Genomic DNA, 27,704 nt, shown 5'->3' with positions numbered 1-27,704 from the left:
CTTTGAACTGGGTATGGTAGTAAGTGCCAGGTGTACTTTTTCACGCTCAACAGTTTCCTGTGTGTATCAAGAAAGGTCCACCACCCAATGGACCAGTGGCGGTTCTAGACCATTTCAACTGGGGGGGCCAAGCTGGGGCCAGTTACATTAGACGTTATTGTTGTCATGTCGTTTTCTTCACTGCATTGCAGGCATTAGCAGGCAAAAGACCATGTTCATAATCATTAGTGTTCCGCGTTGCCACTGTCTAATAACGGATGTAAAAAAAGAGCGATAGCAAAAATGTGTTATGTACAAATGTCATACTCCACATTTAGGGGGACCACAAGGGGGTCCAAAATTGTTGTCACAGGGGCACTGGCCCCCCCTGGCCCCACCCAGAACCGCTAGTGCAATGGACATCAATCCAACTTGACACAACTGTGGGAAGCATTGGAGTCAACATGGGCCAGCATCCCTGTGGAACGCTTCTGACACCTTGTAGAGTCCATGCCCCAATGAATTGAGGCTGTTCTGAGGGCAAAAGGGGGTGCAACTCAATATTAGGAAGGTGTTCCTAATGTTTTGTACACTCAGTGTATATACAGAAAAACATCAAGAACTCTCTAAATTCACTTGACTCTTCCTTAAAAAAAATGAAAAGATTGCATATGGCATGTAGGTAATACAAAACAATACATTGAGTGCTATTTCTTTTTTTTTCTTTGAATGAGGTGACAGAGCGGTTAAGTATGGATGAAGATGGATGGAGTGTTTTTGACCACCATCTTGCAGTTAAGTCAGGGAGACGGGACCACAATAGATGAAGCTTTGTTGGTTGTGATGGTTGGTCTGGGAGCTGAGGTGGATCCTCCTGCTCCACTCCTCTCCAGCTCAGCTGACAGTAGAGCTTAACCCAGGCTGGTGATGTTGGACCTACCACCAGGGGGCGCCGCAATGCGCTGGGTGTTGCGGCGGGGAATGTTATCATCAACTTGTGCACCTGGGCATGAGCGATAGAGAAGAGAAAGTCAGTTACACTACATGACCAAAAGTATGTGGACACCTGCTCGTCGAACATCTCATTCCAAAATCATGGACATTAATATGGAGTTGGTCCCCCCTTTGCTGCTGTAACAGCCTCCACTCTTATGGGAGGCTTTCCACTAGAAGTTGGAACATTGTTGCAGGGACTTCCTTCCATTCAGCCACATGAGCATTAGTGAGGTCGGGCACTGATGTTGGGCGATTAGGCCTGGCTCGCACTCTGCGTTCCAATTCATCCCAAATGGGTTTGAAGTCAGGGCTCTGTGCAGGCAAGTCAAGTTCTTCCACACTGATCTCGACAAACCATTTCTATATGGACCTTGCTTTGTGCATGGGGGCATTGTCATGCTGCCACAAATTTGAAGCACAGAATAGTCTAGAATGTCATTGCATGCTGTAGCATTAAGATTTCCCTTCACTGGAACTAAGGGGCCTTGCCTGAACCATGAAAAACAGCCCCAGACCATTATTCCTCCTCCACCAAACTTTGCAGTTGGCAATATGCATTGGGGCAGGTAGTGTTCCCCAGGCATCTGCCAAACCCAATATGGTACAATTTCAGGCCAAATGATAATACTTGTGTGCTTACACATCTTAGTATTATGCTATTCCTACTGATATTCCATGTGGAGGTGTGAGAGAAACGTTGAGCTGTACTGACCAGATAAGCTGAAGCCAGACTGGTGCAGGTTACGGACGGGCTGGGGAGCCTGCTGCTGCGGCTGTTGCTGCTGCTGCTGCAGCTTGGCTGGAGAGGTCTTCACCGAGGAGACCGGGGTCATGACCTTAGGTGTTACATTCTCACACACCGGCCCGTCATAGAGACCCCTGGGGACCCCACTCAGCTCCGTCAGCTGGGAGGACAGAAAGACAGATGAGATAAGCGCATCAGTTCGGCTGTTCAAGTTCATCACTGTCAGTGAGAATGGTAATTAACAATCAACAATCTATATTCTATTCAATGTCAGTTTCACTGCACTACAGACTCACCCTGCTGCGAGCCTTTATCCTCCTGTAGACATGGTCAGGGAAGGGCTTGCGGCTCACATAGCGCCCACAGCCCTCAGTGGTATGGAGGTTGCCCTCTTCCAACACTATTTTGCCCTGGCTGACCACCACCAGGGGAGCTCCACGCACCTCAGTGCCTTCGAAGATATTATACTCCACAGCCTGCAAAAGAAGAGGTCTGATGAGAAGAGTTTCAAATAGACTGACAAAGTACAAGAGGGCAAATCACAGAGAAAGACAGCATTTACTCTACTTTCACATGCACATTGCAAACCCCAAAAAACATTTCAAAGATTTGAGGCCTTTTTCCAAATGAACTTTAGTCTAGGCCCTTATATATTCAATGAATTGTGCCAGCATGGTAACTGTGGCATTCAGCTGACATCATCAGGAGAAACTAGTGCTGATGTAGCCAGCTAGCTCCTCTAATTGAAAGAAAGTGGTGACTCATCGAGGGATAACTCAGGCCCTGTCTGCATGAGCTGTTCTCTAACAAGTCATTTCAGGTCAGTAGATTTTACTTAATGGTTTGTCTCAACGCTTCGTAGGAAAAAGGCTTCAATGTTTCATATGAAAATGTTTTAGAATTGTTTGATCCAAACTGAGTCCTACATACAGTAGGTGGGACTAAAACCATGTATAAACACCACAGTTATGATATGGTTAGTACAGTGTGGGTTGGCCAGGCTCTCACCAGGTTGTGACTCTTGGCAGAGATGATCTTGTTGATGTCTGGGTCCCACAAGACCAGGTCGGCGTCAGAGCCCACTGCAATGCGGCCCTTACGGGGGTACAGGTTGAAGATCTTAGCTGCGTTGGTGCTGGTCACAGCCACAAACTGGTTCTCGTCCATTTTTCCAGTCACCTAAGGGAATCAGAAGACAAGGCATTGTCACTTCCTGACTAACAAGACAGCTGCAGACGTTCACTTGAACAACTGAGAACCCCTTGATGACATGAATGACTGTGGCACAAACGGGGAAAGTAAATTGATTGTTAATTCTACAAAATCTATATCTATTTACAAAGACAGGATCAATTTGAAAGAAGCATGTTTGATTGTAGAAAAACCAGAAGAAAAAGGTCAGTAGAGTGTGCCTCACCACACACTTGTCCCAGATGAGGGAGAGTCTCTCCTCAGTGCCGTTGGTGCCTTCTGGGATGAGGGTGAAGTTGTCTTTGCCCACAGCACGCTGGGAGGTGTGGAACGTGCAATGAGCACTACCAGTCACCTGCAGGTCACCACTGGAGAGGAACAAAGGATGGAGGGAGAGAGATAATGAGACACTCCACTCATAGGTCTTATGTTTGCATGTTTTGTCTTGAGTGATATGACTTTCCATGGGCCTCATTTATCACCTGTGAGTACATTTCTTTAAAAAATTCTCCCTGACTGTCTAGCTTTCATTTCTGTGATTATTAGTGAGCCGGAAACAGTCAAAAACTGTATGAATGTAGGTCCATTATCATTTTCTACACAGTTTTGATTGGATTATAGTCATCTTAAAGTATACTGAGTTCGTTCCCCATCCCAAAAATGTATAAAACGTTATTGTTATTGTTTTTACTCAAACCACCGGCGGGCCGGATTGGACCCCCTTGCGGGCCTTATGTTTGACACCCCTGGTATAGCATCTGAAATGAAATAGGCTAAGCTACGATGTCGCGCTCCTCATCCTATCGCACAGCAATACTGTAGCCTACCCGTACTGTCACATACTGTCGAGGTTAACGGCCTATTTACTTTTGAGCAAGCTTGGCTATTGAATGAGCGATTGATAAATGGTAGCCTACTATTTGTTGTGTAACGGGAATAATTCAAACCAGTTATGTCAGAAAAGGAGAGACATGTCCTGCAATTTGATTATGATTTAGGCCTATATAATACAATTTAAACAAACATATTAGATGACATGCTGCTTGCTATGCGATCTCCTCTTAGGGACTTTAGCATAGTAATTTGGATTGTTTATCTTTACTATTTAAATCAACTGAATAGTAAAGTGTGAAGAGTGGCAAAGACTGCCCGAGAGAATGTGCACGGGGGGAATTCATGTTCAAGTCTTAAAAAGTAGAAACATCTCAAGGTATTTGCGTGGAGATACACACACTTTCCCGTCAAGTTCAAAATCGATAAATACCAACCTTTGCGGGAAAACTGGACGTTTTGTTTTACCTTTGATAAATGAAGTCCCAGGAGGCTAGGATGACATACCGTAATTTCCAGACTATTGAGCGCACCTGAATATAAGCCGCACCCACTGAATTTAAAAAAAATATGATTTTGAACATAAATAAGCCGCACGTCTATAAGCCGCAGGTGCCTACCGGTACATTGAAACAAATTAACTTTACACAGGCTTTAACGAAACACGGCTTGTAACAAAAAGAAATAGGCTTTAACGAAACACGGCTTGTAACAAAAATAAATAGGCTTTAAAGAAGCACGGCTTGTAACAAAAATAAATAGGCTTTAACGAAACACGGCTTGTAACAAAAAAGAAAAAATTAGCAGTAAACAGTAGCCTACCAAGAAAGTCATTGGTCACTATCTTCCTCCTCCTGTGCACTGAAACCACTGAAATCATCTCCTTCGGTTTCGGAGTTGAATAGCCTCAGAATTGCTTCATCCGATATTGGATCGTTTTCATTGTCGCTCTCGTCACTGTTTGACCTTAACCTGTTCGGCAATTTCATTGGTCTAATGAAAGCTTCATGCCGCCAAAAAACTGAGCACGTCGCAGAATGTGTTTTTTTGGAGAAAAAAAATGTGAAAGCGGGAAAAATCCATATATTAGCCGCGTCTTGTTTAAGCCGCGAGGTTCAAAGCGTGGGAAAAAAGTTGCGGCTTATAGTCCGGAATTTACGGTATCACCTTCTGATGGAGGATGTGTGTAAGTAACACATGATTACTGCATATCTCTGTGTTGAGTAGAGGTACATAGTGTAAATGGAGCACCTACCAGGAGAGCAGTGAGTTGAGATAGTCAGGGGTGGTGGGGTCAGGGCTGAGGGGTGGGGAGGTGACGAAGGCAGCTGCCTTGGCCCAGTTCTTACTCCAGTAGTGGGTTCCGTCCGTGCCCAGGCTGGCAGAGATAGGCTCTCCATACACCACAGCACCTAGAGTACCACAGAACACAGCAAAACACCAGGTCAGAGGGCTTGTGCCCTGTCTACAAAGCAGGACTGATTTACAAGGGGAATCATTTATGTGCGATTTGACATTTAGTGTACCTTAAAACGGACGGGTAGCCTAGCAGTTAGGACTGCTGAGCCAGTAACCGAAAGGTTGCTGGTTTAAATCCCTGAGCCGATTAGGTGAAAAATCTGTCAATGTTCCCTCTTAACCCTTATTGCTTCAGGATCGCCGTCAATAATGGCTGATCCTTGGCTCTGACCACACTCTCCGGGGGTTTCTCAGGGGCAATGGGGTATGCAAAAAAAGAATTTCCAATTCGCACGGGTGAAATAGGACAAATGTAAGCACACACATTACTATTATTAAACAGTAGTTACTATACACAAACCACAGAGTGCAATCAATAGAAAACATGTTACAGTAGTCCATCACCACACTTCTTTCTCTTTACTATTACCCTTTTTCCTGGCCAGGGCGATGACATCAGCAGCACTCTTGCTCATCACCTTGGTGATGTAGAGGGGGCAGTTGGTCTGATTGGCCACAGTGACTGACCGGTTGACTGCTTCTGCCTCCACCTACACAACAGAGACAGACACGGAGAAAGGGAGTTCAGACCAGACTCAGTGACCTTCATGTTGAGTTACAGACTACTTCACTGCTGCAGCATTTACCAAAATGCTGACTAGGCATTCTGGAAGAAGCAAGCATAGGAAAAGAATACTCAAGAGACTTGACTCACACATTCGCTGTTCAGTTACTTCTGTAGTGAGTTCTGTTAAAGGAGAAGTTTGCTTTTTAACAACCAAATCTCTAAATAGCATGTCATAGAAAAATCCAGACACTTATTTTTGCAATTTAACTTTTTATATTTTTTATTTACTGCAACCAGCGATTCACTTTCTCTTCCTCGTTGTGGAGTACAGGGGCTCCGAAAAAGCATGAACAAAGGCTCCAAAAACACTAAAATAAGTCATTTTACAAAACGCAAACGCTCCCAGTATAGTCATGCAGGTCTTTAGAAGTTGTACACATTAAATCGTGTCATTCTGAACTTTATCCGCAATGGTATATTCCATTTCGTTGCGACTCAAGCTTTCCCCCCATCCAGCACTTCTATTCACTGTGTAACCTGCTGCTAAAATGGATGGAGAGGTATAGCTCGAGTCGCAATAAAATGGAATATAATGTTGTGGATAAAGTTCGGAATGACACAGTTTCATGTGTACAACATCTAAAGACCTGCATCACTATACTGAGAGCGTTTGCATTTCTAAAATGACTTATTTTTATGTTTTTGGAGCCTTTGTTCATGTTTATTCAGAGCCCCTGTACTGCGCAACGAGGAATAGAAAGTGAATCACTGGTTGTGGTACATTTAAAAAAAATTATAATAATTTAAATCGCAAAAGAAAGTGTCTGGACCTCCGGAAGCCCAAGGCAAAAAAAGAAAATTCCTCATCCAAGAGTTATCTTGGAAGTTATCTAATTTGAACGACTTAGTGTCTCGTTTGAATGACTTAGTAAAAACAAGTTGTTTGAACAAGATACTAAGAGATACTAAGTCGTTCAAAAGAGGTACTAAGTTGTTTTAATGACTTATTATCTTGTTTGAACGACTTAATTGTTATCTTGTCTAATTAGGCCTCATTTGTTATGCAGCTTGTCAGACTGTGTAATGGTTGCTGCAGCCATTCATTCACTGATTTGATCGATTGATATGATTATTAATTGACAGTTCTTTGATAGCCTAAAGCAGGGCTGCTTTTGAATGCCAGAGCATGTAAGTGGACAAATGTGGAGCAAGGAGCAGAGCGTAATTCGAACAGATTTTTAAAAATGGTGTTGGCCTTCTCTCCTGCTCCAATGTCGCTGTAGCCTTCTCTCACGCTGCAATTTCGCTCTGGTACTGCTTAGCCACAAGCTCTGGGCCTGCTCTGCCTAGCATTTTATTGTTTCTTTATCACTATTCTTTAATTAGGGCTACTCGGTTGTAATTATTTAGTCTACCCCACCCACAGTAAATCTAGTTCATTTTCTACTTTCTGTAGTTTCTATTTTGAAGGACTTCAAATATATTAAAGGCTGTTTTAGGTGGTGTTTTAGCTACTGTAAAATGTATTTCAGTTTTTCTTGGAATAGAAACCCCATAATATAAATCAATTTAATAAAGCAAAAATATCAGAAGAAAAAAAATAACTAAAGGCCAGTATCAGCTTCTTTTTAAAATGAGAATAAATAATAGAAAACTGCAGCGGTCAAATGATTTGTGCACAGAAGCAAGCACCAATAAGCTTCATATGAGCATTGGATATGCACTCTACGAATTAAATATCATTATTATCACTATTATTATTATAAAGAAAAAAATAAAAATACACATGTAAAAGCTTAATTACATAAAGGAATATTACTGGGAATATATACATAATATAAAGAAGAAAAAGGAGAATGGAATATATATGAAAAGCCTCCAATTAAAAAATACACGGATACTATTTCAAAACATGTTTTTGCATTTCTTACAGTGTGTATTATGCATTATTATTATTTTGATTGGGAGAAAGAAAACAAGTAAGAGGCCAGTATGGTGCAATAAACTTTAGTGAACTATTTAGAGAAAATATTTACAAAATACTGTGCATTGGGAAGGTATTCAGACCCCTCAAATTTTTCCACATTTTATTACGTTACAGCCTTATTCTAAAATTAATTAAATTGAATGAACTGAAATATTGCATTTACATAAGTATTCAGACCCTTTACACAGTACTTTGTTGATTACAGCCTCAAGTCTTCTTGGGTATGACGCTACAAGCTTGGCCCTCACCTCCCTGTAGGCTGTCTCGTCAATGTTGGTAATCAGGCCTACTACTGTTGTGTCGTCTGAAAACTTGATGATTGAGTTGGAGGTGTGCGTGGCCACGCAGTCATGGGTGAACAGGGAGTACAGGAGAGGGCTGAGCACGTACCCTTGTGGGGCCCCAGTGTTGAAGATCAGCGAAGTGGAGGTGTTGTTTCCTACCTTCACCACCTAGTGGCGGCCCGTCAGGTAGTCCAGGACCCAGTTGCACAGGGTGAGGTTCAGACCCAGGGCTCCAAGCTTAATGATGAGCTTGGAGGGTACTATGGTGTTGAATGCTGAGCTATAGTCAATGAACAGCATTCTTACATAGGTATTCCTCTTGTCCAGATGGGATAGGGCAGTGTACAGAGCGATGGCGATTGCATCGTATGTGGATCTATTGGGGCAGTAAGCAAATTGAAGTGGGTCTAATGTGCCAGGTAAGGTAAAGGTGATATGATCCTTAACTAGTTTCTCAAAGCACTTCATGATGACAGAGGTGAGTGCTACGGGGTGATAGTTATTTAGTTCAGTTACCTTTGCTTTCTTGGGTACAGGAACAATGGTGGCCATCTTGAAACATGTGGGGTTAGCAGACTGGGATAGGGAAAGATTGAATATGTCCGTAAACACTCCAGCCAGCTGGTCTGCGCATGCTCTGAGGACGCGGCTAGGGACGCCATCTGGGCCGGCAGCCTTGCGAGGGTTAATACGCTTAAATGTCTTACTCACGTCGGCCACGGAGAAGGAGAGCCCACAGTCCTTGTTAGCAGCACGCGTCGGTGGCACTGTTATCCTCAAAGTGGGCAAAAAAGGTGTTTCGCTTGTCCAGAAGCAAGACGCCGGTGTCCACGACGTGGCTGGTTTTCCTTTTGTAGTCCATGATTGTCTGTAGACGCTGCCACATACATCTCGTGTCTGAGCCATTGAATTGCGACTCCACTTTGTCTCTATACTGACGTTTTGCCAGTTTGATTGCCTTATGGAGGGAATAACTACACTGTTTGTATTCTGCCATATTCCTAGTCACCTTGCCATGGTTAAATGCGGTGGTTCGCGCATTCAGTTTTGCGCGAATGCTGCCATCTATCCACGGCTTCTAGTTAGGGTAGGTTTTAATAGTCACAGTGGGTACAACATCTCCTATACACTTCCTGATAAACTCAGTTACCGTATCAATGTAATCATCAATGTTATTCTCAGATGCTACCCGGAACATATCCTAGTCCCAGTGATCAAAATAATCTTGAAGCGTGGATTCCGAATGGTCAGACCAGCGTTGAATAGTCCTTAGCACAAGTACATCCTGTTTGAGTTTCTGCCTATAGGAAGGGAGGAGCAAAACAGATTCATGATCAGATTTGCTGAAGGGAGGGCGGGGGAGAGCCTTGTAAGCATCCCGGAAGTTTAAGTAGCAATGGTCAAGTGTTTTAGCAGCGCAAGTACTGCAGTCAAAGTGTTGACAGAACTTCGGTAGCATTTTCCTCAAATGTGCTTTGTTAAAATCCCCAGCTTTAATAAATGCGGCCTCAGTATATGTGGTTTCCAGTTTGCATGAAGTCCAGTGAAGTTCTTTTATGGGCTGTCGTGATATCGGCTTGAGGGGGAATATACATGGCTGTGACTATAACCGAAGATAATTCTCTTGGGAGGTAATACGGCCGTCATTTGATTGTGAGGTATTCTAGGTTGAGTGAACAAAAGGACTTGAGTTTCTGTATGCTATCACAATCACACCATGAGTAGTTAATCATGAAACATATACCACCGCCCTTCTTCTTCGCGGAGATATTTATTGCTGTCTGCACGATGAACTGAGAACCCATCAGACAGTATATCCAGAGAGAGCCATGTTTCTGTGAAACAGAGTATGTTACAATCCTTGATGTCTCTCTGGAAGGAAATCTTCGCCCTGAGCTCGTCAACTTCAATATCCAAAGACTGAACATTAGCGAGCAATATACTCGGATGCGGGTGGTGTGCGCGCCTAGAAGTCCACTCCGAATACCTCTTCTCCGCCAGCGGTGTTTTGGACCAGCCTATGGAATCAGTTTAATTGCCCTGGGGGGTAAGAACAAAGGATCCTATTCGGTAAAGTCATATTCCTGGTTGTCATGCTGGTAAGTTACCGCTGCTCTGATAGGCAAAAGTTTTTCCCGGCTGTCTGTAATCACACAAAAAAAATCTGGGCTAATAATGTAAGAAACAACACATAAAAAAACGAAATACTAAAAAGTTGCCTAGGGGCTGGAAGCATGGCGGCCCTGTGTGCTGTGTGCTTAGGGTCGTTGTCCTGTTGGAAGGTGAACTTTCGGCCCAGTCTGACGTCCTGAGCGCTCTGGAGCAGGTTTTCATCAAGAATCTCTCTGTACTTTCAGTGGCAGGGACTGCTCCGGTAATCTTTCCCTCGATCCTGGCAAGTCTCCCAGTTGCCTCCACTGAAAAACATCCCCACAGCATGATGCTGCCACCACCATGCTTCATCATAGGGATAGTACTCTATTAATCTTTCCCTCAATCCTGACTAGTCTCCCAGTCCCTGCCACTGAAAAACATCCACACTGCATGATGCTGCCACCACCATGCTTCACCGTAGGGATGGTGCCAGGTTTCCTCCAGACGTGACGCTTGGCATTCAGGCCAAAGAGTTCAGTCTTTGTTTCATCAGACCAGAGAATCTTGTTTCTCATGGTCTGAGAGTCCTTTAGGTGCCTTTTGGCAAACTCCAAGTGGGCTGTCATGTGCCTTTTACTGAGGAGTGGCTTCCGTCTGACCACTCTACCATAAAGGCCTGCTTGGTGGAGTGCTACAGCGATGGTTGTCCTTCTGGAAGGTTCTCCCATCTGTCTGTCAGAGTGTTAATCGGTTTCTTGGTCACCTCCCTGACCAAGGCCCTTCTCCCCCGATCGCTCAGTTTGGCTGAGCGGCCAGCTCTAGGAAGAGTCTTAGTGGTTCCAAACTTCTTCCATTTAAAAATGATGGAGGCCACTGTGTTCTTGGGGACCATCGATGCTGCATACATTTTTTAGTACCCTTCCCCATATCTGTGGCTCGACACAATCCTTTCTTGGAGCTCTATGGACAATTCCTTCAACCTCATGGCTTGGCTTTTGCTCTGACATGCACTGTCAACTGTGGGACCTTATGTAGACAGGTGTGTGCCTTTCCAAAACATCCAATCAATTGAATTTACCACAGGTAGGCTCCAATCAAGTTGTAGAAACATCTCAAGGATTATCAACGGAAACAGGATGCACCAGAGCTCAATTTCGAGTCTCATAGAAAAGGGACTGAATACTTCCAGTTGACACTAAGTTGACTTTGCCTTTTAACAGCTTGGAAAATTCCCTAAAATGATGTCATGAATTTAGAAGCTTCTGATAGGCTAATTGACATAATTTGAGTCAATTGGAGGTATACCTGTGGATGTATTTCAAGGCCTACCTTCAAACTCAGTGCCTCTTTGCTTGACATCATGGGAAAATCAAAAGAAATCATCCAAGACCTCAGAAAAAAAATGTAGACCTCCACAAGTCTGGTTCATCCTTGGGAGCAATTTCCAAACACCTGAAGGTACCACGTTCACATCTACAAACAATAGTACGCAGGTATAAACACCATGGGACCACGCAGCCATCACACCGCTCAGGAACCTGCCCTCTAAATACACCTCTGCTGTCTTCAACCAGGATCTCAGCAATCACCGCCTCATTGCCTGCATCCGTAATGGGTCTGCGGTCAAACAACCACCCCTCAACACTGTCAAACGCTCCCTAAAACACTTCAGCGAGCAGGTCTTTCAAATTGACCTGGCCCAGGTATCCTGGAAGGATATTGACCTCATTCCGTCAGTAGAGGACACCTGGTTATTCTTTAAAAGTGCTTTCCTCACCATCTTAAATAAGCATGCCCCATTCAAAAAATGTAGAACCAGGAACAGATGAACCTTGGTTCACTTGTGCTGATCACTCCCTTGATCAGCACAAAAACATCCTGTGGCGTTCTGCATTAGCATCGAATAGCTCCCGCAATATGCAATTTTTCAGGGAAGTTAGGTACTAATATACACAGGCAGTTATGAAAGCAAAGGCCAGCTTTTTCAAACAGAAATTTGCATCCTGTAGCACAAACTCCTAAAAGTTCTGGGACACTGTAAAGTCCATGGAGAATAAGAGCACCTCCTCCCAGCTGCCCACTGCACTGAGGCTAGGAAACACTGTCACCATCGATAAATCCACGATAATTGAGAATTTCAATAAGCATTTTTCAACAGCTCTGCACCCCCCATAGCAACTTGCCCAAGCCTTCCACATTTCTCCTTCACCCAAATCCAGATAGCTGATGTTCTGAAAGAGCTGCAAAATCTGGATCCGTACAAATCAGCTGGGCTAGACAATCTGGACCCTCTTTCTAAAATTATCCGCCACAATTGTTGCAACCCCTATTACTAGCCTGTTCAACCTCTCTTTTGTATCGTCTGAGATCCCCAAAGATTGGAAAGCTGCCGCGATCATCACCCTCTTCAAAGGGGGAGACACTCTAGACCCAAACTGTTACGGAGGCCTGCTGTACGGACCTCTGGCAGTCTATGGGGGTGCCACAGGGTTCAATTCTCGGGCCGACTCTTTTCTCTGTATACATCAATGATGTCGCTCTTGTTGCTGGTGATTCTCTGATCCACCTCTATGCAGACGACACCATTTTGTATACTTCTGGCCCTTCTTTGGGTGTCCAAACTGAACTCCAGACGAGCTTCAATGCCATACAACACTCCTTCCGTGGCCTACAACTGCTCTTAAATGCATGTAAAACTAAATGCATGTTCTTCAACCGATCACTGCCCGCACCTGCCCGCCCATCTAGCATCACTACTCTGGATGGTTCTGACTTAGAATATGTGGACAACTACAAATACCTAGGTGTCTGGTTAGACTGTAAACTCTCCTTCCAGACTCACATTAAGCATCTCCAATCCAAAATTAAATCTAGAATCGGCTTCCTAATTCACAACAAAGCATCCTTCACTCATGCTGCCAAATATATTCTCGTAAAACTGATCATCCTACCGATCCTTTACTTTGGCGATGTCATTACAAAATAGCCTCCAACACTCTACTCAGCAAATTGGATGTAGTCTATCACAGTGCCATCCGTTTCCTTCCAGTTCTCTGCTGTCAATGACTGGAACGAATTGCAAAAGTCACTGAAGATGGAGACTCACATCTCCCTCACTAACTTTAAGCATCAGCTGTCAGAGCAGCTTACAGATCATTGCACCTGTACATAGCCCATCTGTAAATAGCCCACCCAACTACCTCATCCCATTATTTTTTGTTGTTGCTCCTTTGCACCCCAGTATCTCTTCTTGCACATTCATCTTCTGCACATCTATCCTGTGTTTAATTACTACATTTATATTATTTCGCCACTATGGCCTATTTATTGCCTAACCTCCCTAATCTTACCTCATTTGCACACACTGTATATAGACTTTTCTATTGTGTTATTGACTGTACGTTTGTTTACTCCATGTGTAACTCTGTATTGTTGTTTGTGTCGCACTGCTTTGCTTTATCTTGGCCAGGTCGCAGTTTTAAATGAGAACTTGTTCTCAACTGGCCTACCTGGTTAAATAAAGGTGAAATAAATATATATTTTTTAATTACCTGACTCGCTGCTGCAGCGGGGAGAGGACTGAGAGGTGGGGGAGGGGCGGAGCGAAGAGGCCGGGGATCGGGTGCAAGTGATGGGTGCACAAACAGGGAAGTTGCTAAATCAACCAAAAGTCGCTGAGGCAGCCTTAATAAGTAGCTACATTTGTCGTTATACTCTTTTCCCAATAAAGGTTGCTGGAGGGGTCTGAAAACTCGCTAAATCTAGCTGCAAAGTTGGTAACACTGAATGAGGAGATGTGAATGGGAACTGAGTTACAGTCGCTCATACAATAGTAGCAGTAGGATCAAGTTATAACCCGTCTATTTCTTGACAGAGAGCTGAACTAGCCAATTGAGTTGTTTCGAGTTTCGTCCTGGCAGCTGAGCTGTTTCGAGATGAGGCCTGACAGCTAAAAAAACAATAATCCTGATCACTGAAAATGCCAAATTGTAGTTTCATAAACATCTGTGATCACAAATCATGACGTTACATTGGATCCATTTGCATTGAATATGTTATTTTACATTCTCAAACTAACAGCAGTGCCATTATGATGTCCTTCCATACAGGCTTGACATGCTGTAGTGATGCTTCTATGAGAATGTTGTTGATCAGTAGGATAATATCAGTCCCAAATGGAAGGCAAACAGATGTATTTGTCATCTGAAGCATCAGACTCCACCGATCAGTCAAAACAAGCTCAATAACTCAATGCATGCACACACTCCTATTGAATATGCATTCACCTGCACTGTGAATAAGCCTATTGTATGGCATCTTGATTTACCTAGTTAATCAAGAGATTTACCTTCCAAATAAATGTATTTTGTCATCAACATTTCAAATTTAATGATATCAAATATCGGCCTCCTTTACCGGCAAAAATTGGTACCGGAATCAGCCCTAAAAAAATCCACATCACTCGTTCTCTAGTGTATTCTCTCCAGCAGTGGTGAAGTGTAGGCCTATGACTATGTAGCCTTGTGACACTGTCCTACTGGACTCTGTGTCGGTCCCTATTGTATATTGAAATCTCATTATCTCCTGCAGATGACAGTATTGTGTCATGACCTGAGGGCCTACTTGTTTTCTTTCTCTCACCTGTCTTTATTATAATAATAATATTTAATTTGTAAAGCGCATTTCCCATGCTTAATGCGCATGTGAAGCTTATTGGCGTTTGCTTCTGTGCGCAAATCTTTTGACTGCTGCCGTTTCAGATTATTTATTCCCTTTTATTTATGAAAAGAAGCTGATACTGGTCTTTATTATTTACGGTTAATTTCTGATATTTTAGATTAATTAAATTGATTTATTTCTATTATGGTGTTCCTATTCCAAGAAAAACAAAAATACATTTTATGGATTGTCTACCTAAAACATCCCTGAATAGATTTAGTCATTTAAAATAGAAACTACATATCCTAATGTTAGAAAGTAGAATATAAACTAGATATATGCTACTCTGGGTGGGGTAGGCTAAGTAATTACAACCAAATAGGCCTAATTAAAAGAACAGTGATCAAGGAAATAAAAAATGCTAAGCAGAGCAGAGCGAAATTCAAGCGGGAGAAGGTGCACACCATTTTTTAAATCAGCTCAAATTACGCTCTGCTCCTCGCTCAACACTCGCCCACTTACATGCTCAGGCTAAAGCAGGGCTGCTGTTGAACGCCAATCAAAAAACTGTCAATTAATAATCATATCAGTGGATGGAATTAGTGAATGAATGGCTGCAGCAACCATTACACGGTCTGACAAGCTGCATAACAAATTAGGTCTAATTAGACAAAACTACATTCATATATATTGTTTTACTAACTTGTTCAAACAAGATAATTAATAGAGTCTAAGTTCTTATTTTATTTTGCCAAGGGCTTCAGGGCTTCCATTTGGACCCATCTATAACATGAGATTTACATAAAAAATTGAGATTTGGTTGTAAAAAAGCAACATTCTCCTTTAATATCATATAGCCTTTCTTGCTTTCCATGTAAAACAACCAAAGGCACACTTCAAGTTCAAGTAGAAGACTAATAGAAGCACAGCACTTGGCCAGAGGTCGTAGTTACCTCCTCCGGACGGCTCAGCACGTGACCCTCAGGGCCAGTGATGCCCAGCTCCAGGATCTTACGCTGCTCCTGCAAACACATCAGACAACAGCTTTAGTGGCTTGGCCTGTGGAGACAGCAAACTGGGACAAGGTGATAGGATTTATTACAAGTTCTGTTACCTCGGCAATGATGTCTCCGTTCTCTGCGTGCACCTGAGCGATGGCTCCCAAGTTTCTGATGACATTGAACACCTCGTACATCTACAGGAAGAGGAAAGCATCCTTTCAACACACAGGCCAGGGAACAAGGGGCTTTAGCAATGAGGACATTTACAATGTGTTTTTTTGGTGGTCCAAGCTTTAGTGGAGATCTTTGTCAGAGCAAGTCATGTTGGATGAGAATGTTAAATGCATAGATTAATTAATTTACTCTACTTCTTTAGGTTGACCACATGGTTCAACTCAGAATTCACATGGCAATCAACTAGGAATTGACAGTTGCAATAGGCCACAGGAAACTGTCAGGCAATCTTTCAGCACGTGTTACAAGAGTCATCCCCAGTGGCAGTCCTAACCACTAACCAGCCTGTGCTGAGTGGGAAAACTCAATACAGTGCCATTAACAAAGCTTTCCCAGAAATACATGTGCCACGTGAGAGAGATCAATCACCCCACAGAAAGACAATCCTTTATCTAGCAGTCGGAAAGCAGTAGATATTCCAGAGGAGGTGAAGAAGGCTTCAATAATCTCATAATTGTTGGAGCAGTGATGTGCTGTTGTCACCAAATTTGAGATATGCACGCATAAATCCATGCAAATCTCCCATTGACATCAACTACTTTTTACACGTACTAATCTCAAATTAGGTTTCAGCCTTCAAAGAGTTTATAAGCAATGGGTAACACTTTACTTGACACGCAGTGCCATAACATGGTCATAACCATTAACTAATGTCATAACAGCTGACATAAGTTGTCATAACCTGTCATAATATGGTCATAACAATGTCATAACCCATATTTACACCTGTTGTGACATATATTGCATTATTTTATGGCTGGTTATGACACTTACATAAGAGTGTCAAAACCCACATTTATTCAAACTAGTTTTTTCCCTGCCAAGAAGTTTCCTTTCGTTTGAAAGTTTGTTTCTAAAATCCTTTGTTGTTGTTGTAATAAATGATTTATAGTCATGTTTTATTCATCATATTTTAAATAACTTTGACACTCATGAAGAATTATGACCATACTGTGTCACTTTACTTGGACTAAGGAAATACACTTTATTACACTGTCAAAAAGCATTATGACCTTAATACTCATACAAGCCAGATAGGCCTATCTCGTACACGCCCTTATATCAGTCATCAGTCAAAAAGAGGATGTCTTGTCCTGCTCCTGAAATCTGTTCCTGCATTCATCCCAGTCATCAGCAACAGAGCATTGGGGTAAGCTACATGTCTGACATCAATGTGTGCACAATTACAATGATAATTTAATATGGTCAACAACTAAAAAATAGATATAACAAACATACTGTTGACACATAGACTATGGTGTAATGGAATGTTTTTGCTTTGTGTGGTAGGTTTTGTGGGTTTTTACACTCTTATGTAGGTGTCATAACCAGCCATAAAATAACACAATATATGTCATGACAGATCTAAATATATGTGTCATGACAGTGTTTCTGACCATATTATAACATGTTATGACATATTATGACATGGTTATGACGCTGGGTGTCAAGTAAAGTGTTACCAAGCAAGATCATACAGAATATAATTTCATGCAATGCATTTTCGCAAAGTGCAATCACAACTTTAAATGCATGCACAAGCCTCCACAAATGTTGACTCCTCCATCCGTCGGCAGTAAATCATACCAATCTGAAATGCTTCAAATCGTACCTGTGAGTCGGAAAGTTGGAAAACATCCTTATAAGCCAAATAGACCAGGAAAGAGTTGACACCTAAAGATAGAAAACTTATGAGCAATAGTAGCAATAGACAAAGGGTTAGCAAAGGGAGAGGAAAGGACAGTCACAGGAAGGAAATAAACCACAAGGAGAGTCTTAGTAGAAATCATAGCTCCCCCACCCCAACTGACATGAGTGAATGGGTGACAATGGTTTGTGTAATTGTGTTAGTTGCGTACCGTGGTCCTTCACCAGGCTCTCCATCTCCTCCTGCATGCCCTTGTGCCAGTTAGTGATGTCCACATGCAGGGAGTAGTCACAGCAGGACTTGGTGTCGGCCCATTCCCTCCACTGGTTGAACGCTGCCACCAGGCTCACACCAGGTTCTGGAACCACATGATCAACTACATACATACATACATACATACATACATACATACATACAGACAGACAGACAGACAGACAGACAGACAGACAGACAGACAGACAGACAGACAGACAGACAGACAGACAGACAGACAATTGTCATTGAAACCACCTTAGCAGTAACATTATCGCGTTTTACAGAAGCCAGACATAATATTCAAAACTATGAAGCAACATGAATATCTGCAAAGGGTAAATTAGTAACAAATGTTTTGGCTGGTTGATATCGGTATTTCAGAATCTAGGGGTTTCTGTAAAGTGTGTCATTGGGGATGAAACATTTCATTAGTACATACCTATCATGGTGGTTCCCCCAGCCAAAGCAGCACGGGTGCCCTGGTAGAAGTCATCTGCTGACACCATGCCCCTGTCTGGCATCTGGAAGCGTGTGTGCACATCTATGCCCCCGGGCATCACCATGCGTCCATGGGCATCAATGATCTTCACCCCACCAGGAACTATTAGGTTCTCTCCAATTTGCCTGAGGAGAAGAAATTTATTAAGAGAGGGAGAGACCAGAAATGATCAAAGGCATTACAAAATAAGATACTCTGTTTTTTTTCATATATATAGCCAACAAAAGTGCCAACAATGGCGCTCGAACTAATAAGACTTACTTGATGACTCCATCCTCGATATAGATGTCAGCAAGGAAAGACTGGTCATCATTTACAATCTTTCCACATTTGATAAGAAGACGATCACTCTGTGAGAAGAGACAGAATTTAATTTGTGACTTAATTGTTTTAATAGCAGTGAGCACCACAACCCATTGATGATAGATTTAAAAAGCATACTTTATATTGGACAAATTTGGCATGAAAGGTAAGCTAGCCAATACTCAACCCCAGCACATCCATTCATTCAGGAGAACTGAATAGCAGCACATCAGAGGCATACCACAAGGGACTAAAAAGCTCCACACAAGGATAGAGTCCTTAGTATGCGTTCCTATATAAAACAGCACTAGGGCTTGGCCAAGACATGGCCATTGTCTTGTCTGCCAAGAAACCCCAAACAACAATGCATAAGCAGAGCTAAATCAGAAACAAAGTAACACCCAATTGTATTCAACAATATATTTTTAAGTGTTTTATCTAAATGGAAAAATTCAAACAAAAGGACACAGGCTTATAGCCACAATTTTCTTTATTTTTGTGATCTTTCTGCAAAGTTAGCATCTTAACCAACAAGAGCTGTTTCTTTCTCTGTCAAACCAGTGATACAGTTAAGGGGAATTCCGACACCTACTCAGAATGTCTCTACACTGAGTATACAAAACATTAAGAACACCTGCTCTTTCCATGACATAGACTGACAAGGTGGATCCAGGTGAAAGCTATGATCCCTTATTGATGTCACTTGTTAAATCCACTTCAATCAGTGTAGATGAAGGGGAGGAGACAGGTTAAAGAAGGATTTTTAAGCCTTGAGACAATTGAGAAATGAATTGTGTATGGGTGCTGTTAATAGGGTGAATTGGCAAGACAGATTTAAGTACCTTTTGAACAGGGTATGGTAGTAAGTGCCACCGGTTTGTGTCAAGAACTGCAACGCTGCTGGGTTTTCACACTCAACAGTTTCCTGTGTCTATCAAGATGGATAAGAGCGTCTGCTAAATGACTTAAATGTAAATGTAAATGTAATGGTCCACCACCAAAAGGACATCCAGCCAACTTGACACAACTGTGGGAAGCATTAGAGACAACATGGGCAAGCATCCCTATTGAACGCTTTCGACAAATTGCAGAGTCCATGTCCCAACGAATTGAGGCTGTTCTGAGGGCAAATGGGGTGCAACTCAATTTTAGGAAGGTGTTCCTAATGTTTGGTATACTCAGTGGATATCATGCGAGTACAGAAAATGTACAAAAAAAGTATGCACTCAATACTGTAAGTCGCGCTGGATAAGAACGCTTGCTAAATGACTGAAATGTAAAAATGAGTGCAAAGATTAGGCTAATGCCCAACAGAAATGCCTTATTAAAGCAACCACTACTCAGATAACACTTGGCTTCTCCATTTTTACTAGGCTATTGGCCATATATTTCATATAGAATAAGGCTTTATGTGTTAAGTCATGACATATTCCACCCTGATCACAAACAGCTCAGATCTTGAGATCAGTCTGAGATGCAGGGCTGTGTAGAGTAGAGCATGGGTTAATGGAAGACCAGGAGCATCCACTTAAGAGTAGGACAAATAATCCCATTTCCATCTGAGGAGAGCATTCTACTGTAGGCTCGAGCTGGCCTACTTCTCATCAGGCCTTCTTCTCACCTGGCCTTCCTCAGGGAGCGTGGGCCGAGTTGCTACCTTAATGAGGCCGATAGAGGCTCATCCTCTCTCCAGACCATACAGCAGTCACAAGATGTAGAGTGTTAGTATCCCCTAGCTAGCACACTGCCCTGAGTGCTTTCACATTCAGACAGTGACCTATAGCCTACCACTAATAGTTGTGGTGGTCGCACAGAAGACTGAACAGGCCTCACAAAACTGCATTCTTCCAGCATGATCTAACAGTCTTATCTTCAAATGGGTCAGTTGACTTCAGATTAGACCACATTTTTGCACTCAACCAGATAAAGGAAAATAACAGGCCTGAGAGCAGGGAATAAGGCAAATTGGTTCCAATATCCTCTTTCATATGTCTTTGATAAATCATGAGTGATCTTGTCTTACTTATCATCATCTGTTCAACATCCATAGTAGAGGTCGACCGATTATAATTTTTCAACGCCGATACCGATACCGATTATTGGGGGCCCAGAAAACCCCGATACCGATTAAATCGTCCGATTCCCCCCCCCCCCTTGTAATAATGACAATTACAACAATACTTAATGAACACTTTTATTTTAACTTAATATAATACAAAAATAAAATAAAATAAATAATGAAACATGTTCAATTTGGTTTAAATAATGCAAAAACAAAGTGTTGAAGAAGAAAGTAAAAGTGCAATATGTGCCATGTAAAAAAGCTAACGTTTAAGTTCCTTGCTCAGAACATGAGAACATATGAAAGCTGGTGGTTCCTTTTAACATGAGTCTTCAATATTCCCAGGTAAGAAGTTTTAGGTTGTAGTTATTATAGGAATTATAGGACTATTTCTCTCTATACCATTTGTATTTCATATACCTTTGACTATTGGATGTTCTTATAGGCACTATAGTATTGCCAGTGTAACAGTATAGCTTCCGTCCCTCTCCTCGCCCCTACCTGGGCTCGAACCAGAAACACATTGACAACAGCCACCCTCGAAGCATCGTTACCCATCGCTCCACAAAAGCCGCGGCCCTTGCAGAGCAAGGGGAACAACTTCTTCAAGGTCTCAGAGCGAGTGACGTCGCTAACTAGCTAGCCATTTCACATCGGTTACACCAGCCTAATCTCGGGAGTTGATAGGCTTGAAGTCATAAATAGCTCAATGCTTGAAGCACAGCGAAGAGCTGCTGGCAAACGCATGAAAGTGCTGTTTGAATGAATGCTTACGAGCCTGCTGCTGCCTACCACCGCTCAGTCAGACTGCTCTATCAAATATCAAATCATAGACTTAATTATAACATAATAACACACAGAAATACGAGTCTTAGGTGATTAATATGGTAAAATCCGGAAACTATCATTTCGAAAACAAAAAATTTATTCTTTCAGTGAAATACGGAAACCGTTCCGTATTTTATCTAATGGGTGGCATCCCTAAGTCTAAATATTGTTGTTACATTGCACAACCTTCAATGTAATGTCATAATTATGTACAATTCTGGTAAATTAATTAGTCTTTGTTAGGAATAAATGGTCTTCACACAGTTCGCAACGAGCCAGGCAGCCCAAACTGCTGCATATACCCTGACTGCTTGCACAGAACGCAAGAGAAGTGACACAATTTCCCTAGTTAAAAGAAATTCATGTTAGCAGGTAATATTGACTAAATATGCAGGTTTAAAAATATATACTTGTGTATTGATTTTAAAGAATGGCATTGATGTTTATGGTTAGGTACACATTGGTGCAACGACAGTGCTTGTTTCGCGAATGCGCTTGTTAAATCAACACCCGTTTGCAAAATAGACTGTGATTCGCTGAGAAATTAACTTCTTTGGGATAGGGGGCAGTATTTTCACGGCCGGATAAAAAACATACCCGATTAAATCTGGTTAGTACTCCTGCCCAGAAATTAGAGTATGCATGTAATTAGTAAATTTGGATAGAAAACACTCTAAAGTTGCTAAAACTGTTTGAATGGTGTATGTGAGTATAACAGAACTCATATGGCAGGCCAAAACCTGAGAAGATTCCATACAGGAAGTGCCCTGTCTGACAATTTGTTGTCCTTCTGTTGCATCTCTATCGACATTACAGCATCTGTGCTGTAACGTGACACTTTCTAAGGCTTCCATTGGCTCTCTAAAGCCACCAGAAAGTGGAATGGGGTGTCTGCTGTCTCTGGGCAAAGTACAACAGCAGAGTTTGTAAGTGGTCAGCCTGGAAACAGTGAGACTGAGATGCGCGTTCCCGAGACTTCTCCATTTTTTTTCTTTCAGCCTTTGAATGAATACAACGTTGCCCGGTTGGAATATTATCGCTATTTTACAAGAAAAATAGCATAAAAATTGATTTTAAACAGCGTTTGACATGCTTCTAAGTACAGTAATGGAATATTTAGACATTTTTTGTCACGAAATGCGCTCGCGCGTTACCCTTCGGATAGTGAGCTGAACGCACAAACAAAACGGAGGTTTGTTATTGAAGTAGAAGTCCTGGGAGTGCATTCTGACGAAGAACAGCAAAGGTAATCCAATTTTTCTAATAGTAATTCTGAGTTTAGTGAGCCCCAAACTTGGTGGGTGTCAAAATAGCTAGCCTGTGATGGCCGAGCTATGTACTCAGAATATTGCAAAATGTGCTTTCGCCGAAAAGCTATTTTAAAATCGGACATAGCGATTGCATAAAGGAGTTCTGTATCTATAATTCTTTCAAAAATTGTTATGTATTTTGTCAACGTTTATCATGAGTAATTTAGTAAATTCACCGGAAGTTTTAAGTGGGTATGCTAGTTCTGAACATCACATGCTAATGTAAAAAGATGGTTTTTGATATAAATATGAACTTGATTGAACAAAACATGCATGCATTGTATAACATAATGTCCTAGGAGTGTCATCTGATGAAGATCATCAAAGGTTAGTGCTGCATTTAGCTGTGGTTTGGGTTTATGTGACATATATGCTTGCTTGGAAAATGGGTGTGTGATTATTTGTGTCTATGTACTCTCCTAACATAATCTAATGTTTTGCTTTCGCTGTAAAGCCTTTTTGAAATCGGACAATGTGGTTAGATTAACGAGAGTCTTATCTTTAAAATGGTGTAAAATAGTTGTTTGAGAAAATTGAATTGTGGTATTTTAGTTGGTTTTGTATTTCGCGCCGTGCGATGCCATTGGCTGTTGGCTAGGGGTTCCGCAGGCGGAACGGGGTTCCGCTAGCGGAACGTCTGTCCTCAACAGGTTAACAGGCACCGCATCGATTATATGCAACGCAGGACAAGCTAGATAAACTAGTAATATCATCAACCATGTGCAGTTAACTAGTGATTATGTTAAGATTGATTGTTTTTTATAAGAAAAGTTTAATGCTAGCTAGCAACTTACCTTGGCTTCTTGCTGCACTCGCGTAACAGGTAGTCAGCCTGCCACGCAGTCTCCTCGTGGAGTGCAATGTAATCGGCCACAATCGGTGTCAAAAAAATGACGATTACCGATTGTTATGAAAACTTGAAATCGGCCCTAATTAATTGGCCATTCCGATTAATCGGTCGACTTCTAACCCATAGTAATATCTTTATTATAGGCCTATTAGGAAATAAGATGGAATCAGCACCTAAAACAAGGATGCAATCAATGCTGTTCGCATTCCCCTTCTTCTCTCTCACCATCATCAAAATCATCTGCATCAATTCGTTTGTGGTTGATTCATGATAGTGGTTGATTCCACTGGGTATTCACATGTTGGAAACATTGAGTACAGAACATAATCAGTAATGTGTTATGCAATGAGATTTACACTACTATGCAAAACACTGACTAACTGTGTTTTAGTGTGTTTTATGTCTTGCCACTGGATCTCCTCATAAATACCTCACAAACAGAATTACTTCATGAGGCTCTGTCCCACCTAACAGCACCAGTGGAGGTTAAATGAACTAGGCCTATTTCTATACATACAGTATCTCTGAGACTGACAACCTCAAGGGCAAGCATAGAATGTATTTATTTCATGGACAAGATGTTAACAATAAGCCTATGCTATAATTGTGGAAAATCTGAGAAAACTCCATGCTGTGCAAATGCTTGACACAGTAATGAAAATCCATATTGTCACTTAACCTCTCTTGGGTAGGGGGCAGTATTTTCACGTCTGGATGAAAAACGTGCCCAAAGTAAACTGCCTGTTACTCAGGCCCAGAAGCTAGGATATGCAATAATTGGTAGATTTGGATAGAAAACACTCTAACGTTTCTAAAACTGTTAAAATAATGTCTGTGAGTATAACAGAACTGATATGGCAGGCGAAACCCCGAGGACAAACCATCCAAAATTATTTATTTTTTAAAAATCAGCCTACCACTGTTTCCAATGGCTTTCATGTTTATTATGAGGCGAAGTCCTCCCAGATTGCATTTCCTAGGGCTTCCACTAGATGTCAACAGTCTGATGAAAGTGCGTTCTTTGTTATTTATCTCCGGTAATGAACATACTATTCTCCGTCTTCAATTTTATCGTTTCTTTACGTATTAGGGTACCTGAGGTTTGATAATAAACATTGTTTGACTTGTTTGAATAAGTTTATTGGTAACGTTTGGGATTAATTTTGTATGCATTTTGAAGGAGGGAAACCGATGGATTATTGAATGAAGCGCGCCAGATAAACTGAGTTTTTATGGACATAAAGAAGGACTTTTTCGAACAAAAGGACCATTTGTGATGTAACTGGGACCTTTTGGAGTGCCAACAGAAGAAGATCTTGAAAGGTAAGGCATTTGTTATATTGCTATTTCTGACTTTCGTGTTGTACCTGCCTGGTTGAAAAATGTTTTTCATGCTTTTGTTTGCGGGGCGCTGTCAGATAATCGCATGGTGTGCTTTCGCCATAAAGCCTTTCTGAAATCTGACACAGCGGCTGGATTAACAAGAAGTTAAGCTTTATTTTGATCTATAATACTTGTATTTTCATGAATGTTAAATATTTATATTTCTGTAATTTGAATTGTGATGCTACCGTCCCACCTGCCCATAAGAAGTTAAAAGGCATCCTCCTGCCTCGTGTACAGTGAGCCCAGTAAAATGCTGAGCTGGATGGGCTCTGTGGATGGATGAGTAATCTTTGTGACACGGAAATTATTCTGTCTTGGAAAAATTAGGGTACACCACAAACATTGGTCAATAGGTCTAGGTCAGGGATGGGCAACTTTGATGGGGGTGGGAGCCACAAAACAATCTAAACTCAGGGGCCGCAGTGGCTCGTGGGTCTGCATACCCACATCCATACCCACACATGCAGTCAGAGCCAGCCCTAACCTTTTGGGGGCTATACGTGAAATTTTGTAAGATGTTTTAGAGTTAATTAACTGGCACGGTCCACAAGTTGCCCATCCCTGGTCTAGATCATTATAATAGCAGGTATATTACTATTTTCCATGGGGTTGCATATCAATCACTGCTATGCAGTCTGTAGACAAGATCTCCATTATATTTTATAGCACTGTTAGCTGATGAGGTGGTGCATCCAAAAGGGAACTACTGGAATAGAAAAGTAGAACAACAGCTCACTCTGTCAATGCCATGTACATTAGCAGCATCCCATAGCTTCTCTCTTTGCATTTGGTGGGCTGAGAGAGGGGTGCGCAAGTAACAGGGCCAAGGCCTAGGATGCTTCAGTAAAAGTGTTTCAAATGGAAGATGTGAGTCAGCCACACCGCAATGAGGTGGTGCCACTCGTACAGTTGATGGGAAAACAGCACATTGCTCTGCCCCCATTTTAAAGCCACAACACGCTGTCATTTGAGAGCCCAGGTGGCTTCTGGGATTGAGCCGATGTGTATGCAATGCCTGAGATGTCAGGTGCTTAGATAAATCTGCTCCAGTTGTGAGGGAGAGCCGACAGCTGCCTGGAAATACCTCCCTTCCATGTTGCCCTTGCAGAAACAAAAGGAACAGATCTCTAGAACCATTTTATTTCAATAATTTATATCTTTTTGACAGGAACGCACGCAAATGTGTGGTTATTTTTTATGCCTAAATGTCATTACTGCATGTAGAGTATGGCAGCATACAGACAAAAGCTAGGCCTTCACGGCAGGTAGCCTAGTGGATAGAGCACTGGGCCAGTAACCGGAAGGTTGCCAGATCGAATCCCCGAGCTGACAAGGTAATAATCTGTAATTCTGCCCCGAACGAGGCAGTTAACCCACTGTTCCTAGGCTGTAATTGTAAATAAGAATTTGTTCTTAACTGACTTGCCTAGTTAAATAAAATAAAAAAAACAGTTTACAGCAAGGATGGATTTAATCCAATGACCTACTTTTCATTAAAGGTGTTTGCCCTTTTAACTACTAAGGTTATGACCCCCTACCTAAACGTCAACCCTTTGCTGTCTTGGGTTGATAAGACGAATTGTTGTGACAAATACATATGTATTCAATAAATGAATACATTTTCCCAAAAAAACATTGTATTATTGTTGCTGGGATTTCCCCCACATTTTACCACATATTGTGGTATCCCCATAGTCTATAGCTACAGTATTACCAATAAGGCATTACAAGTATATTAGAATCAATCTGAATATAAGGATGGACAATATAAAAGATTTGTCCCAATCATCCTGATCCTGTCGGCTAGGCTAAATCGTCTAACATGGTAGGATATGGTAGGATATGGAATGGCTAAAAAATACCATGCACACAATAAAATGAGCGTCTTGACGATTATTCCAATGACATGGGCGCATGAACTGAAATTCCAATTATGACCAATTACCCTGCCTTTGTTAATTATTGCAAAGCAAGTGGTGACATGGCATTGGTATGAATGCCCCCCACCCTCTCCTCCTCAGATAGCGTGATACTACAGCTAGCACCGTCTAGCTGTCTAATCCCTACTGCTAGTTTATTCATAGGTATAGATTTTACACACAATTGTTAAATTATGAGCATTTAAAACACTACTCACTGTAATGCGTGGTATATTTTTCTTTCCCTGGTATCCAGACATCTTAGCGGCGCGTTGTCAGCGTTCTCGATTATGGCTGTCGCCTCACTGATGTTAGCTAGACCGCTAGCAATGAAAGGGATGGATGCTCGGATGCGTTGAGACCAGTCGACGCCCAGACAAAAATTGGGTCTCCGGCTATCGCCTGACTAAATTCGTGAAATAGCTCAATCCGTTCCAACTAGGTTTGCTGAATGAACTTAAAAAGGTCTGACAGCCTTTCCTCACGTTCCAATGCTGCGCCAAGCCTGTCCAGCAGTCACCAAACGATAAGATAAACGGCGATGAGGGCCACGGCCACCGTGCATGCGCAATGCCCCACCCTGCCTCTCCACTCACCTGCTGCAGGCCAAGTCTGGA

General features: G+C 42.0%; 1 protein-coding gene across 1 annotated transcript; it reads right to left on the bottom strand.

Annotated features, from left to right (window-relative positions):
• Nucleotides 1-693: 693 nt before the first annotated feature.
• Nucleotides 694-27,664, bottom strand: LOC115164570 (dihydropyrimidinase-related protein 2-like). The gene is made up of 14 exons (XM_029717199.1): nucleotides 27,306-27,664; nucleotides 18,691-18,779; nucleotides 18,370-18,554; nucleotides 17,887-18,051; nucleotides 17,640-17,701; nucleotides 15,907-15,987; nucleotides 15,746-15,814; nucleotides 5,631-5,751; nucleotides 4,998-5,154; nucleotides 3,138-3,279; nucleotides 2,729-2,899; nucleotides 2,017-2,196; nucleotides 1,688-1,880; nucleotides 694-982 (listed from the first exon to the last, which is right to left on the bottom strand). The coding sequence occupies exons 1-14, from the start codon at nucleotides 27,345-27,347 to the stop codon at nucleotides 891-893; spliced, it is 1,749 nt and encodes a 582-aa protein (XP_029573059.1). The 5' UTR covers nucleotides 27,348-27,664; the 3' UTR covers nucleotides 694-890.
• Nucleotides 27,665-27,704: the final 40 nt, after the last annotated feature.

The sequence above is a fragment of the Salmo trutta genome, chromosome 27 (assembly GCF_901001165.1).
Source record: "Salmo trutta chromosome 27, fSalTru1.1, whole genome shotgun sequence".
Classification (NCBI taxonomy): Eukaryota; Metazoa; Chordata; class Actinopteri; order Salmoniformes; family Salmonidae; genus Salmo; species Salmo trutta.
Note: the sequence above shows the minus strand (reverse complement) of the source record. Positions and strands in the feature narration are given on the sequence as shown.

Bases quoted from the DNA above. Each gene is read 5' to 3' on its own strand.
- LOC115164570 (XM_029717199.1), bottom strand. From the start codon at position 27,347: ATGTCTGGATACCAGGGAAAGAAAAATATACCACGCATTACA. The intron at 15,988-17,639 runs GTACGATTTGAA...CTCTTCCTGTAG, and splicing joins TCCAACTTTCCGACTCACAG to ATGTACGAGGTGTTCAATGT. The intron at 5,752-15,745 runs GTAACTACGACC...TCTGTTGTGTAG, and splicing joins TGCTGAGCCGTCCGGAGGAG to GTGGAGGCAGAAGCAGTCAA.